The 15232-nt window shown below is 42.5% G+C and overlaps 1 protein-coding gene across 1 annotated transcript in view; it reads left to right on the plus strand.

Annotated features, from left to right (window-relative positions):
• igsf11 (immunoglobulin superfamily member 11) overlaps positions 1-15232 on the plus strand; it is a 103998-nt gene that overhangs the window by 75710 nt on the left and 13056 nt on the right. The window contains exon 3 of the mRNA XM_072392913.1: positions 7534-7697. Within this exon, the coding sequence (XP_072249014.1) occupies positions 7534-7697 (164 nt within the window). The remainder of the gene's footprint in view (positions 1-7533; positions 7698-15232) is intronic.

The raw sequence follows: 15232 nt of genomic DNA on the forward strand, positions 1-15232 counted from the left end.
TCTTATCCAAGTTAATAAAAAAAAAACACTCCTGGAAGCTGTGGAGTTGACACACTCTGAATGCTGCTGTCACCTCCATACTATCTATACCTGGAAACCTGACACAAGTCGTGACTTACTGCTTCACTTGATGATGTCTTTGGCAGAATCCAGCTGTTGAAAACTAGTTGAAAGGGACTTGAGGATGACAGCTGCGAAATAGCAAAACAGAACCCGTGCCAATCATGTCATCTTAGTGGCAGATCAGTATGCTTGGCAGGATGTTAGATTTATATGCAGACCCAGTGACAGGTTTGCCAAACATACAAGTCTGCCAGGGTATGGAGTTACTCCGCACAGAGTGGGTACAAAGGTCTATGAGGTGGCTGTTGACCTAGAAGGGAGTCCGTGTGTTCGGGAAAATCAAGGTCCGGTTCTTCAGCTGTCATTTGAAACAACACAGAGAGCGGCATGTGCCGGCAGTTTGCAGAATAGTGTTTTATACGCAGCGCACTGTGGATGAGTGTGCGAAGGATATTCCAGATTAAAGCTGTATATTTGTGATTTGTGTCCGCCGCTGAAGTTGGTACTTGATGTTTTTCAGACACGGTGTGTGTATCTGTGAGTGAGGCTGTGTCCGCGGCTGCATGTGCAGAGCCATCTGTTTGCTGCTTTAGCAGTAGTCTTCCAGTGCCCGGGCTTATCTGTGCACGCGGGCCGTGGCCTACTTTAACCTTCTGCTCGCTCGGTGCACACATGCGAGCGCTCTAAATTGGACGATCTCCCGTCGTCTTGTACTCAATAACTTCCATTTCATTAGGGTTAGAGTTAATTTGCTTTAGCAGTGATTCTTTTGGTTGCTAGTCTGTAAATATAAAGGGTAAAAATAAACATTGTTTTTTGTGAAAACCAAAATCTAAGTCATGTTTATTATTTATGACACTGCAGGCTTTGATTTATCCTGCATGTTTTAGTGTTGATTTGCAGTTTGAGAACTCTTGAGTCCATTCAACTGATTGTGAGATGTGTGAACGTGGCTCTAAGCAGATCCTGTGACCAATGCTACATGCTAAAGCTTGTGCTGTGTGTTTATAGGAGCAGTGCATCAGGCAAGTGCAATAAGCTGTGCTAGTGAGACACGGTACAGTTCAGAGAAGAGTATTAAGCTACAGTATGTAGGCTAGTCAGTGGGCCCTGTTCAGGGGTCGGCTTTTGTGGCTAATAGGTCAGTTGAGTCGGGCGGGGCAGGGGATGAGCAAGAGGTTTTAAGGGCTCTATCATTGGGCGTTTGTTGGATAGGCTAAAGAGAGGAAAATTAGGGAATGAGATTGGGAAGGAAAATATTGCAAATATCTATCACACTTGCTGCTATTTGTATTTCTGAATAGAAAATAACAAATCGACTTTTGAGCTAGAACAGTTGTGTAAGACGAGCGTGGAGCTGTTTAAGTTTCAGCGGAAGCCGTTTTGCTTTGAGTGGAGCTTTGTGTGCTCCGTACACATTAGACAGGGCCAACATTTGCTGCTTTGTGAAATATGAATGAGGACCCTTTGTAACACGGTCTCTGTTATAAACAACCTCGACCTAAAAGTTCACTTTGTTTACTTTGGAGTGCAACATTGTTTTTCAGCGTGAGCTTGAGAAAGCAAGTGAAAGTTAACCCCTTCGGTAGATCTCAAATATGATATGGGCAATAAAAGAGCAGATACCTTTTTTTGTCTCTCTCCACTATCTAAAAAGGGTGCTTGCACCCAAAAAATCTTTATCTGTATGTAGTGAAAATTAAAACCAATATTCAATAGCTGGAAGTCTTTGGGTACGATATATAAACACATATTCATTGTTTTGTTGCAGGTTAGTTTAGTTTGAATGATTTGGCTCACAAAGATGAAAATGTCCAAAGGACGGAATTTTCCTTTTTGTTTTGCATCCTCACAGAACCAGAGTAGATGTTTGCCTCTGTTTCCAGTCCTTATTATCTGCTAAGTTCACCACGCTCAGGTAGTAGCTTCACACCTATTGTTTCTTAAAATGTTCCCGTAATGTTGGTACCATTATAGTCATCTAATTTAATCACCACACCGTACATCAAAGGATAATTTCAAACAACATTACAGCCAACAAGAAAGAACCGTAATTACGTACAGAAAGAAGTCAGTTGGTTTTGTGGCAGCATTTTTACCCCAGCAGTGCTTTGAGCCTAGTGCTTGATGTTTTGCCATTGTGCAGCTGGGTACACAATTACACCACCTGAGTTTTACAGGACTGTCTTTGTTCGCTCATTGGTTCACCCCGGTGCCTCATTGGCAGGGGCGACGGCGCAAAGTCCGCTTTTACAATAAACAAAAGTTGCCACAAAGCCCCCTGAGCCTGTTGCAAGAGAACAGGACAGTTCAGTTTGTGTGAGGGCACAGGTGTCGTTGCACATGGATCCACGTGTAGATGTGTTCACAACTACGTTAAATTATATAGTTTTTGCTCTTTTGGTTATTATATTTGCAGGGGATTCATTTCCAGTGTGGAGATTATAGAAATAGGCCAATCAAAATAGCCATTTGTGTCCAAGGATGCAGATTAAACAGGAAATGCAGTTAGAGCTGCCAACTTTCACGCCTGAAACAGGAGATAGACCGACATGATTTTATGCTTGATCTCTCCCTGCTTCCCGATACTCTCACTTCTGAAGAGGTCCTCCATTTTAGGTCAAAACCAGCTCAGAGTTGTGACAACTGGGTGGAAATTTGAGGTGCAAGACCGAGAATTTAGAGCACTCTCTGGTGCTTTCAAAGAAGAGGGAACTTGATTTATTTCACTTTTACATATGTATTAAGGTGATGTCTTTCTTTAGTCCTTGTCTTTGCAACATCATCAATCATCTCACTCGTGCATGTGCATCTCTGTGCATGTGTATTCCTCTGTGTCCCAGAGAAGCCCACCCAGTGAAGCTGTGCCAGAGGCTCATCACATCACATCACAGCATCAGGGGCATCTGTTTGAAACAGAAATAAAAGCAAAGCCTATGAATAAAAGAGCCACATGAATAAAAACACAGAATGCAAATGACTTGCAAAGCAGGGAATGTGTGTGTGTGTGAGCCGAAGTGTTGAATTCTCCCTGCGTTTGTTCTCCATCCCATCATGGCTCCACCTTCGCTTGAGTCAGTGAGTGAGAGCACACATACACAAATCCCGCTCTCCGAGGTGAATGCTTTCCTCATACATTAATCAACAGCAGTTTTGACACTTGGAAAGTGGAGAAAGAGCTGTTTTAACGGAGCCGCGCTGTTGGTTCTCTGCTTCACTCCACGGGCACTGTGAGCGCTGCCTCGGGTGACTTTATCAATTAGGCCTCTCTGGAAACAGCAGGATCCTCCCTGCTTTATCTCGCCCTCCCCTGTTCCACTCCCTCCCTTTTCTTTCCTTCCTTCCTTCCTTCCTTCCTCCTGATTTGTTCTCTCTGCACCTCTCCCTCTCGATTTCAGTCTGCCCTTTTTTTACTTCCTCCCTCGCTTTCATGCTGTTGAGAAGCGTTCCGTATGCGAATGTGTTCCGCTTACAGATCAACTCGAGTCCACAGCAAAGTGTCAGTTTTGCTGATCTATATTTAAAGAGCATTTGCAGTCGACGCTTTCAGTTGACTTCTCTGAGACAAAAGCTAATAATTTCCTTTGGGCGATCATAATGAGAATTTATGTTTTTGTACAAATTGTTGGGTGGCAGTACATGGTAAAAGAATCAAGATTTGAAAAAGTCATGACCTAATGTAGGATTTATCTTAGCATTACATAGCTAAGCTGAGTGGTAGAGACAGTTTAGGTAGGTTTACTTCATCTTGTCAGTAAGATACAGTATAAACAAAATGTGCTTTACCAAATAGTGGAGCAGGTCGTTAAAGGGTCGTTAAACATCATACCCAGAAGGCAGCTGAAAAAAATGAATCAGAATGACTTGTCCTTATAATAAAAAGAGGATGCAATATATGTCACATTTTCACTACAGTCCACTTTAGAACGGTCACTTATGGGAGTCCAGTAAGGCAGACAATACAGCTTTCCTCTATCACAATATCGTAGATAACTGCAGATGGTGGGTGGTCAGCATGAAGGAGTTGTGTTTTCTATTTTGTGTTAGTCAGGATTGTCAGGGTCCTGCTGAGCGATGCCTCGGGCCAGCTCAAGGCTGGATGTGAGAAGAGGAGGGAAAAAGATGTTTGTCGATAAAATAACGAATAGGCTTGGTTGATACGAGCTGTGAATTGGACAGCTTATTTACACCGCTTCTGTGGGCATTAGTGTCATGACGTGGGGATGAAAAGCCAGTCCGGTCTCGCGAGAAGACAAAGCTCACACTAAAGGTCCAGAAATTGTGACATGTGGCAAAGTTTTTCCTCGCTTGTTGTTTTGTGTGGTGAAGTGTTCAGGTAGCTTGAAGCAAACCTGAAACATTTAAGATAAACCAAATGACCGGGGACTGACAGCAAAGTAGAAAATTTAAACATTTAAGGAAAATATAAGGTTCCCTTGCATGAAAGTTCCTCCATCCACACCTTCCACTCCTTTATATGCATTTTTGAACATGTAATAGTTGTGATATATCACATTATAGAATTTCACGAGTGAAACACATGATGAGCAGGTTTCCAGTTTGTGAAGGAAAACTCAGACAGGTTGTTATAGCTCAGAAATGGCAGTAATTTAACAGATTTTGAGTCCTCAGTGTGAAACCGTTGCTATGCTTGGTGCCGTAGGCCGATGCAGCTATTTGACATTGTGGCATTCATGGCAAAAACAGCTGCTGCTTTTAGCTTGTTCATATTCTATTGAATGTATTGTTATGTGTTTTTTAGAAAGGCCGCCATATTTGACAGTGAATGGCTCACCATTTGTCCCTCGCCTATCAAACCCTTTACAGGATGTATTCCGGAGGAGCAGCTGTCTACCAGACATGCTTTATGAGTGGAGCTGAAGAGCTGGCGTGAAGTTTTGGCAGCAGTGTGCGCAATAATGAAGCAATGCCAGGCAATGCCAGGCAATGCCGCTGCTCCATCTCTTAGATGTGTCCCCAAAGGGCCACCATACATGTCACAATGACATGCACTGATGAGTCTGAGTATGTGTGCATGGCAGTGGGTAGTGTGTCATGCTTCTCTAAGTCAAGATGGGTATATACTTTATGTGTGCATATGGCTGGCGTGTGTGTGTGTGTAGGTTCTTGTTTGTGATGTTGAGTGTGTGTTGTTCTTTGGTCGTAGGAGCTTACAGGCTCTGAGCACAGAGGTTCTCTAATCCAGTGTTTTGAAATGAGCCCTCCAGCTGTTGTGGGCTTGAGAGACTGCAGCCTTGGAGGAGGCTTACAGATGATAAGAATGCTCCTTCTATCTTCATTCCTCTAGGATTGTTCTGTATTTCTTTTTTGATTCTCCTTTTCACTCTCCTGTCCTCCTCTATTACTTTCAGTCTTCCTCTCTTTTTTTCTCCTATAAATCCACCATGTTTAATACCTATACTGTGTGCCCTAATGAGAATAAACACTCGCGCTGATGTTGCCAACAGTCACACATCCTTATAAGATCATAACTCATTCATCTTTAATTTTCCAATAAGATCATGGATTATTCTGTAAAGGAAAGTGAACACTGTGCACAGAAAGAATAGAAGGAGACCTAAGACTTTGTTATTATTGCATTTATCATAATGGTCTCACATTGGAGATGTTATAAGAGGTAACGGGGGCTCTTTAGCTGCACATTGACCCACACACAGACGGATGGGCTGCTTACAACAGTGTTATTATTTAAGCTATTAAGTTACAGAGAGAGAATTATGCCTTTGTAAAAGATACGTATTGATGTTCCAGGGGAATATAATCCCTTTAAGTAAAAATGCCTCCATAATTTATGGGAAGTTTTTTTGTGTGTGTATGTCTCTTTTGAACCATAGCTAAGCAAAGCAGGATGAGTGCTGCCTATCTCCACAGCAGTGAGCCTGCAGGGCCTGTGGTGTCTGCCAGCAGAAGGAAAGCGTAGGAAGCCCAGCAGATATCGGACAGACAGACAGGCAGGGAGCAACAGGCAGTCTGTCAGCTACTTCAGGATATCACAATATTATTCGAAGGCCAAATTTGCCAAAAATGTATCTTAAAACCCCCCCTTAAAACCCCGGTAAATGGGCCTGGAAATATTGCAGAAATTATAGAAATAACCAAGTAAATAACCAGCATGAACCCTGACCACAAACCATTACATTCTGGTAGTTTCTGCTATTGACTTATGACAGGATCATCATCTTACATTATCAGTAACAGGGACGATTCACAGGACGTGATCAATTATCTGTAATCATATCAGTGCATCCTCCTCCTCGCAGTGTTTAGATAAGATTACTTCCCATTGGGGTTTTTGGACATGGATACATGTTTGCGGGGGTGATCTAACTTAATTTAGGTCCTAATGCCTTTAGCTGGTCTCGAAATAGATGCAGCATGTACATATTTATCTCCCTGGGTCTGTTATGGCTGACAGCCGAGTCCAGATGAGCAAAGCTGCCTCTGAGTTTCTTAGTGTGAGAGGACAGACCTGCTTTTGTTGCTCAAGAAAATAAGTCATCATCATGTGAGCTGTGTGTCCACAGGAAGCAGCAAATGGCGTCAAAAAACCAATACTGCCCCCACTTGTCATGTTCATTCAGTCTGTATTGATATTCAGTGTGATCCCATATAAAAAGCAAGTTGTTTTAGGAGATGAATGAAATGAATAACTCAGGAGACAGCTTATCATGTTTCTCCATTTAACTGTTGCATATTTCATGGGATCCTCCTCGGTGTGGTTTAGATGTCTGTTTATTGCTGTGAGCAAAAAAAAAGAAGGTTTGGTTTGCTGAAAAGATTAAAAGAGAGCAAAAGAAAACAAGAAGGATATGCAGAGAGATTAAACATCACTTGGTTGCTTTTTGAAATAAGCGTGTAAATAACTTTACATGTGCATAGCGTGACCAGATTGTTCCCTGACCCTAACCCTATAGCAGCTGGAGCAGCCAGCCACAACCCCGAATGGGATGAAGCGGGTGTAGAGAACTGATGAATGGACATGTGCATTCTAGTCAAAGATTTCAGACTGATGTCCGAAAACCAGTCGGATTAGCTCATTGTTGTGCTAACTGATGGTGCTAGCCATTATCAGAAATACAATGTGATAACAATGCTTTACACTCTATTCTGTACAGTCAAACACTGCTGTGCTGTGTTCACTGATAGAGGTTGGGCATGACTGTGTATGAGACTGATCTAACACGAAAGTCTCATGCTAATAAACCAAAAATCACTGCAGCTAACACCACATTTTGCACAGTGCTTCCATATTGGATTTTAAGCTCAGAGCTAACTTTTTGAGTTGGAAATCCAAACTAAGGGATCATTCTAGTTTATTTTTCATGAGGGAAACTCTGAAAGTTCAAATGGGACACACAATTATAGGCGAGCTGACTCGAGATGCAGCTGTGCAGAGTTTCTGCAAATTTCTTTGTCGAGATGCTGATCACTGCTTCTCTTCACCTGCAGTGTGTGTGCGGGCGCTGGATGTAACGGTGTCCCAGAGCAGCGTCCAGGTGGCCCGGGGCCAAGCAGCCGTCCTGCCCTGCTCCTTCACCACCAGCGCTGCCCTCAACAACCTCAACATCATCTGGATGGTGATACCGCTCTCTAATGCCAACCTGCCAGAACAGGTATGTATCACTCACATCCATTTACTGACTGCTCTCACAGTAATAATTTGGAATAAAAGAAAAGACTAGACTAGGTACTCCTATCTCTGATGTGGATATTTAGGTGGCGTATTTTTACTATATAACATACTTCTGAAATGCACCTAACCACTTTTCCAATGCAATATCATTACATACGCATCACGTGGATGGCCATACTGCATCTTCTTCAATGTTACAGTCAAAGCAGGTACACAAGACTAGAGCTGTTTAAGTGTGTGAGATGAGGTGTCAGATACAGCGCAAAGAGAATGCTAGATGTTTCATAGATGCACAGAAAGTCAGAGATTGATCCAGAGGCACAACCACAATGGTTCCAATTTAGATGCTTCCGTGTTTTCTTGAAGTAAAAGTGTTTCAAAATTGAGACATTTGCAAGACACAATCCCAGCACAACTCATGATTATGATAACGATCGTGGCTGTATTCAAAGCATGGCTCCTTTCAGTCTTAATATCAGCTTCGTCCATTAGCTTATAATCAAGGGTATGCATGTGATGTCATCAGACATGTGAGAGACGTGACTGTGCTCCGTCACGCCCCACTGAGTGGTAAAAAGGCAGCCGGCTGTTTGACTGGGGAAGGGCTGCTGTTCAATTGACAGTACCAACAGATTCAGAGAGAAGTCAAAGTTTTATTTCCATAATTTCACAAAAAGTAAAGAGCAGAGAGCCAAATAGATTTCTGTTGAGACAACTCAAAATCCAGGCTCAGAAACGTTAATTTCTTAGAAAACGCTCACATTTATGATTTGTGAACCAACATTTGCGTTAGATGGAAAAAGTGATTCGTTTCGCTAACAAATTCCGCTGTGAAGTATGACCATACATTCATACTTTTTCAGTCTTCCAGGCTTTGCTTCATGCATTTTTCCAGCGTACAAAAGAGGTTCATGTGAATAGCAGGAGACCCGATTTCTGGCCAGATGTTAATGTCCGTGGTCCAGAAATTCAAGATGACATTCACATGCTGTAATCCATTTTCACAACTAGTGGCAACAGTCACGTTGAAAGTTTTTGCCACCCTTTGTTCACTTTTTGAGCCCGCCCAATCATACTACCAGAGTGTTCAGTCCTGCTTACTGCTTTGGAGAGTGGAGCTGCATATGTTGGTAGTATGTGGTCGGCAGTTTTGAATACAGTCCATGTGTTAAGTTACAATACAAAAGACAAAAGCGCATTAAGCATTTCTGCAAAAGTATACATGCACACCGACTACAATAAAAACAAACTCACAAAATTTCTCTTTTCGGTGCATCTGACAGCACCTTTAGAATACGAGTTAATTATAGAGTTTATCATAGAGCAATAGAGATGTACTGTGGTGCTTGAAAGTTGGCGAAGCTTTTAGAATTGTCTCTGTGTTTGCATGAATGACCTAAAACATAAAAAAGAAATTCAAAACTATGACTATCCTCCCGAGGAGTGGAGGAATCCAGGGTTTTAAACAACTTACAACCTTTTTGTTATATTGTTTGATGATAATAAGTGTGAGTTCAGCATCAGGAGAACATTGAACAGTGGCGTGGGCGGCAGCTCTGCAAGTAGGAAGCTACTTCTCTTCAAAATGAACTTTGCTGACTGTCTGCAGTTTGCTTAAAACAAGCCACGGGGCTGTTTCTAAATATTTTCTGGACAGATTGGACCAAAGTACAACTCATTTTGTTTCAAAGAGGAGACATGTTAATGACCCTCACCCCAAATGTAAAACATGGTGGTGGTAGCATAATTTTTGACCTTGCTTTGTAACATTTGATCCATAGTGACTGGAAAAATAGCGGCTACTTAAAGTTTAATTAAACCAATTCTATAATAATGTGGGTCATTCTCACAAAAAGTGGTTGAAAAAGAAAAAAAAAGTTCATGTTTCGGAATAATCGAGTCACCGAAGAGACTGCAGCTCATCAGAGGAAACCCACAAACATCTCAGTGTGAAAGCTGCTCTGAAAGAAGAAAGTGGGTTAAGAGTCCTCCAGGCTGCTGTGCAGGACTTTTACGATTAATGAAATGTCAAGTTGCTGTTTACTTGCCTCAACAGTGTAAGATCGCGAGCTGAATGAGAAGTTGAAGCACTCGGTAGTACGAAAGAGAATTGGATGCAAGGATATGGATGAAGGCTTGGGAGGAGGAGACTCGTTGTGTTGGTTCTTTTTAACTGCTTTAAAGAGCATAAACAGGATGTTTTTGGCCATATATTAATGCTGAAACATTAAAAACTCGAAAGGCTTCAAAAAACATGGTGTCAAGCTTAAATCTGTGCTCATAGTCCAAAGAAAGTTGTCACTTTCCAAGTTATGAGGCCTGCAGGACAGCTTTGTCAGGTGGCAGCATTCTCACTTAAAACGATACATCAACTGTTAAGTCCAGAACATCTTAAAGCTCTTTTTACAGATGGGATAACAAGGGCAGTAGTCATATTTGTACAAATAGAACAAAAACATTACATAACTTAGCCTACTGTACGTTCTGCTGCTTATTTAGCCTCTCTGGCCTCCCTCTTCATAGCTCCCTCTTATTTTCTTATTTCTCTCACCTTCTTTCCCTCCCTCTCTCCCTACGCTTTCCTCCCCCTTGCGGGCCTTCTGTGATTCCGTTTGAGTTGTTTAACATGCAGCTGCAGGCCGTACAAGCTCACCTGCCTCCCTTCACTTTGAACCCCAGTGCTGGTCGGCCGTCCAAATAACGCAATCATCTTCTGCACTAATTAACTCACGCCCACGACAGGCTCTGCATCGCAGCTGTTCTCACCACACACACACACACACACACACTCACTCAGAAACACTGGCATACGCAAATACACATGCACACTCGCGGACTGGCCTTGGACAGACTGTTGGTCCAAAAGCAGGATTCATACACATGCACGCGGGGGCTCGTTTATTGTACGTTTGCTCAATTCGAATTTCCATGCTGAGTGCACGGTGAGAGCGGGAATGTGAGCATGCAAATATCTACATACCCAGAAATTATTAAACCATTCTCCTACATGTGCACCTGTGGATAAAGGCTTATTCAGATACACACACACATACACTAAAAACAGCACAAAGGTAAAAACACATACGTAAATACAAATGAACTGAAAGATGTCAAGTGATGATGGGAATAAGCAGTAGGCCGCATCACAATCACTATACTGTGTATGACAGATGCATGTATACTCAAGGGCTCGACCACTACACCCACACAAGCATTTAGGTAAACACTGTAACCCACAGCACTTGCTACATGCGCAGTCCCACACGTGCGGTGGCAATCTGTGCTCTCAGACACGAGGAGAAACAAATACCGTGCGAACTGTGCAGCTCTGCCGTCAGGCTGCGTGCACGGAACGAGCGAGCCGTCTGAAAAGTGTGCGATAAAGTACCTTGTGGTGTCACGGAACACGTACAAGGTCATTTAAAAATGAGCGTGTCATAAATGATTACAGTTGATGCTAAAAGCCATTAACAATTACTGAATAGAACGCTTGCACAACCCGCGTTAGCGCTTTAGCAAACGCACTCTGGCCCCTCGGATCTCTCCATCCTCGAATTTGAGTGCCACTTTCCGACGGGTTTGTTGTAAATTATACATTGTTACAGTGTGGAGGTGAAAGCATGTGATTGTCAGCTTCTCCGTGGCACAAACATGTTTGTTTGTTCTTCTCCAAATGAATCCCTTTACATTTCCTCGATGCTTTTATTGCCATGTTGTATAAGGCCTCACCTTATGTTTTACAGCCTTGAGCCTTCACGGTTGACTCCACTTTCCAGAGTATGGCACTTAATGAGTCGAGTCTAAATGGGACGGCTTGGTGCTTTTGCCCTATGCTCAGATGCTTGATTCCCCAAGTAATTAGTGTAAAGGAGTGACGTGGGGATTTGTATCATTAAGAGCATTAAGAATTTTTTCTCTTTGGTGTAACATTGCATCTCCTCAGGGTTATTATGTGGCTAATACTGGTCATACCGCTGTCATACCACTTGTCTGGTAAGCCAGTCCTTGTCCCAGAGGCCATTTGGATGTCATGCATCTCCGTGTTGCCATTGTTGTTTTTACCCTCTTCATTCATGACTCTTAGATCTCATTTTGGCTCTAACTTATCTCCTTCTGGGTTGAATTTTTGAGATTGGACCAACTGCCTGTATCTGGTTTCCCATTCAGTAATCGCCCCGTGGTCACAGCTCCCCTCGACACCATTTGCTCAATTGTGCATTTGCAAGAAAAACTATAAAAGGATAAGCTTTATAAAGCCTCCACCGTCATACAAGACCTATTTATACGACTTACGCAGTCTTCTTGAATTGAGATGGCAGTATCAACTGAACTGAACTGAGTTGAATTGTTCAAGGAAATGACAGTCAGCCTTGAACCTGGTTTGTTTGCAACTCGGTTTGTTTTCACCATCTAAGTGACAGGCCGAGCTTCAGACTACATGCAGATCTTACCCGTGTGTTTGGGTGAGTGCACATGTTCACATATTGTTTTATGTGTTTAAAATCTGTCCATCATGTTGTGATCAAATGTCCTGCTGCTTTACTTCGGTCCATTAGGTATGAGATAATCTAGATATACACACACAAGCCCAGACAAGGGTTTTAAGTTTTCTAGCTCTTTAAACTGTTTGTTGGACATTGCTGTTATTTATGCTCTAATGACATCTGCACCTTCTCTTTCCACTCCCACCACCTGTGAAACTAATTCTGCAGCTCATTTTGTAGTTGCACTCATCAAAGTAGCTTACTTATCTGACGTTTATATCGACAGCGTGGTGAGCGGTGGGGTTTTATTGTTTATAGCCAGACATGCCTAAATTCAATTCATTCTCCTCTTACCTGAGGCCATCTTTGCATCGCCACAGAACTGGATGCAGGGTCATTTTTCTGTCTATTTTCTGTCTGGAAAAAAAAAGAATACAAAACGTTTTTCATCAGTTCCTGGAAAAATCTGGTGAAATTGAGATCACAGAGAATCTGGCAGAAATTATTTAATTTGTAATTGAGAGCGTCTGCCACGGTATTTTAGATGATCAGATTGAACCCAGGATGGCTCAGATAGATATAGTGCACGGAACTTGCTCTCAAATTATGAGTAAACAATTTTTGATAGACGATGATTTTTAGTGAAAAATGGGATGCTGTTTGTCCAAGGCTATGACTCCTCCCTTTTTAAAAAGCAAAGGGACGATGCGTTTCACATCCATGACTCATATACTCAACATACTCTTTACATCCAATTACTGAATACCTTTTAGTAAGCAAAGATTGATTCTTTTTTTCATTTGCTCAGCTATAGCGGGGAGATCTGTGTGCAGGGTCAGCGATGGCTTGTCAGGATTTTGGCTGTAGGATATCAAGTGTGTTTCAAGCAAAGAGTTCAACTGGGAAAATCCTACTTATATGGACTGGACTCCAGAACCCTCAGTTACAGAGTCTAGATGACTTTCTTAAACTGGTCACTGTAAATCCAGATTGCTTGCACTCTCGGTGAGATTGCACCCTTTGAACTTATGAAGAATATATGACTTCATCATTGTATATAGCTCTGAGAGCAAACACGGTTGAGTGTAAAGAGTGACCCTGTCACCTCCACTCAAAACAATCAGACTGACCATTTCCACTTCAATGCCTCCTAATTCAGACTGGAATTCTCTGTACTACCTCCACTAGCTACTCAAAGGTCTCACGTTCTAGCTGATGATGCCTGGAAGTGCAGCACTGCACAGTCCACCACTCGTTTGATGCTGTAGCAATAGGACCTATTATATTAACTTTAACTGGCCTATATTACCTTGAGGATGTAGCTTGATCACCTCCACCACTGCCCAAAAGTTCACTTTGATTATCTTCACTAGTCTAGTGTTGACATTGGTAGGGCCATACTTGTGTGTTGCATGTTTTGGGCCGTGTTCTGCATCTTTTTAAGGGTGGAGGGTCCTTAAAGACATCAGACATGACATGTTGAAGTGTTAATTTTACAAAGTACTCCAACTTTCTCCTTTTTTTCAGTTTTATTCCTGCTTTTATACCATCAGCTGTGTGGCAAGGTTTCGCTCCATTTTCAGGATGCTTTTATAATCAAGAGCAAGAGAATATTCAAATGAAAGCTCTACACAAAGCACAATGTCCCTGAACATCATTGGCTGCATTCACATGCACAGCAACGTTCCAATATCAGGGCAGTTAATAACTTACCTGAATGAGGACACATTCATGGTAAGAAATTGTTGAAATATTTGGAGTACGCCGACTGAAATCGGGACATCTTTTGCAACACATGTTCAAGGCCCCAGAGTTGCCATAACGGCTTACTTGAAGCAACTTTAAGTTCTTTTTTTTCTTTTTATTTTAAAGAACCCAGTCGCTTGATTTGTGTTTGTTTTTAAGTATGAAGCTGCTTGTTTCTGTCCCAAAAACTTCACTGAAGTTTGGTGCAGAACAGGAAGGCTGCGGTATAAAGAAGACACCTTACGGGTGCTGAAGAAACCCGAGTAGGTAGATCAGTGCTTTGTGTTTTGCATTAAAATCTCCGATACAGTCTTTAGGTTCACAGTTGGAATATTGCTGTGCATGGACAGATAGCCAGAGTTAGCCAAAGTATTGACATGATCAGTTTAGATGTGTATGCATGCACAGTGGTTTGTGGAATAAGTCAGTTACTATCAGTCATATGAGAATAGATATTGGTGAAAGGGGTCCATATTGTTCAGGACATGTCTCAAAGGATAGAAAGAGATAACAGTGGCAGCTTCCAGTCAGTAAATTGAAGAGAGCTGTGGGGGGTTTAGAGATTTATTCAGGCTTTACTGAGGTGATGGCAGTATCCCTCATGTCTGCTGCCAAAGGGGCCTTTACGGGGTCAGCTAGAAGTAGGATATGATCATGCAACTGTTTCAGTGATGGAGAATATCTGAAGGTTTTCGCATGAGCATCCAGTTTTAGGATGTAGGGCAACGTGTGCAGATGCTTATTCTGTATCTGAGCGTAGGATTTTAGAAGAGAAACGATGCAACAGAGGTTTACCGCTGGGCCAACAGCGGGGTGTCCAGCTAGTCCAGATAGAGTTCTTAGGGCCCTCTGCCATCTGAGTCCCAGCCATGGCCTCTTTCCTGTTTGTGCACGTCCACAAAGCCAACGAGGTCATGCAGGCGGATGAGGTGGTTGATCCATACTGTACACTTTGATAAGGATGGATCAAAAAGAGAGACAAAAAAGCAGTGAAATGGGGGAAATACAACACATCTACACATCAATCCTCCCCTCATTCACACACACACAACCGCATAATGGTGCGTGTAAGGCGGATTGCATTGGATCACTTTCAGTGTGCATGTAGATTGTATTGTCAGGTCAACGGGAGTGTAGAGCCAGGTCACAACAGGTGCCGTCTGTTCGAGAGGGGAAACAAAGACTCCGGCTGACAGAAACCTCGGCAAAGATCTGAAAGCAGAAGAGAGGACAGAAAATCAAAGTGGCGTCACGCAATTATTAGACGAAGCAGCAGTTACTGTGG

This window comes from Leuresthes tenuis, unplaced genomic scaffold (assembly GCF_036924035.1).
Source record: "Leuresthes tenuis unplaced genomic scaffold, fLeuTen1.0.hap1 SCAF_9, whole genome shotgun sequence".
Lineage (NCBI taxonomy): Eukaryota > Metazoa > Chordata > Actinopteri > Atheriniformes > Atherinopsidae > Leuresthes > Leuresthes tenuis.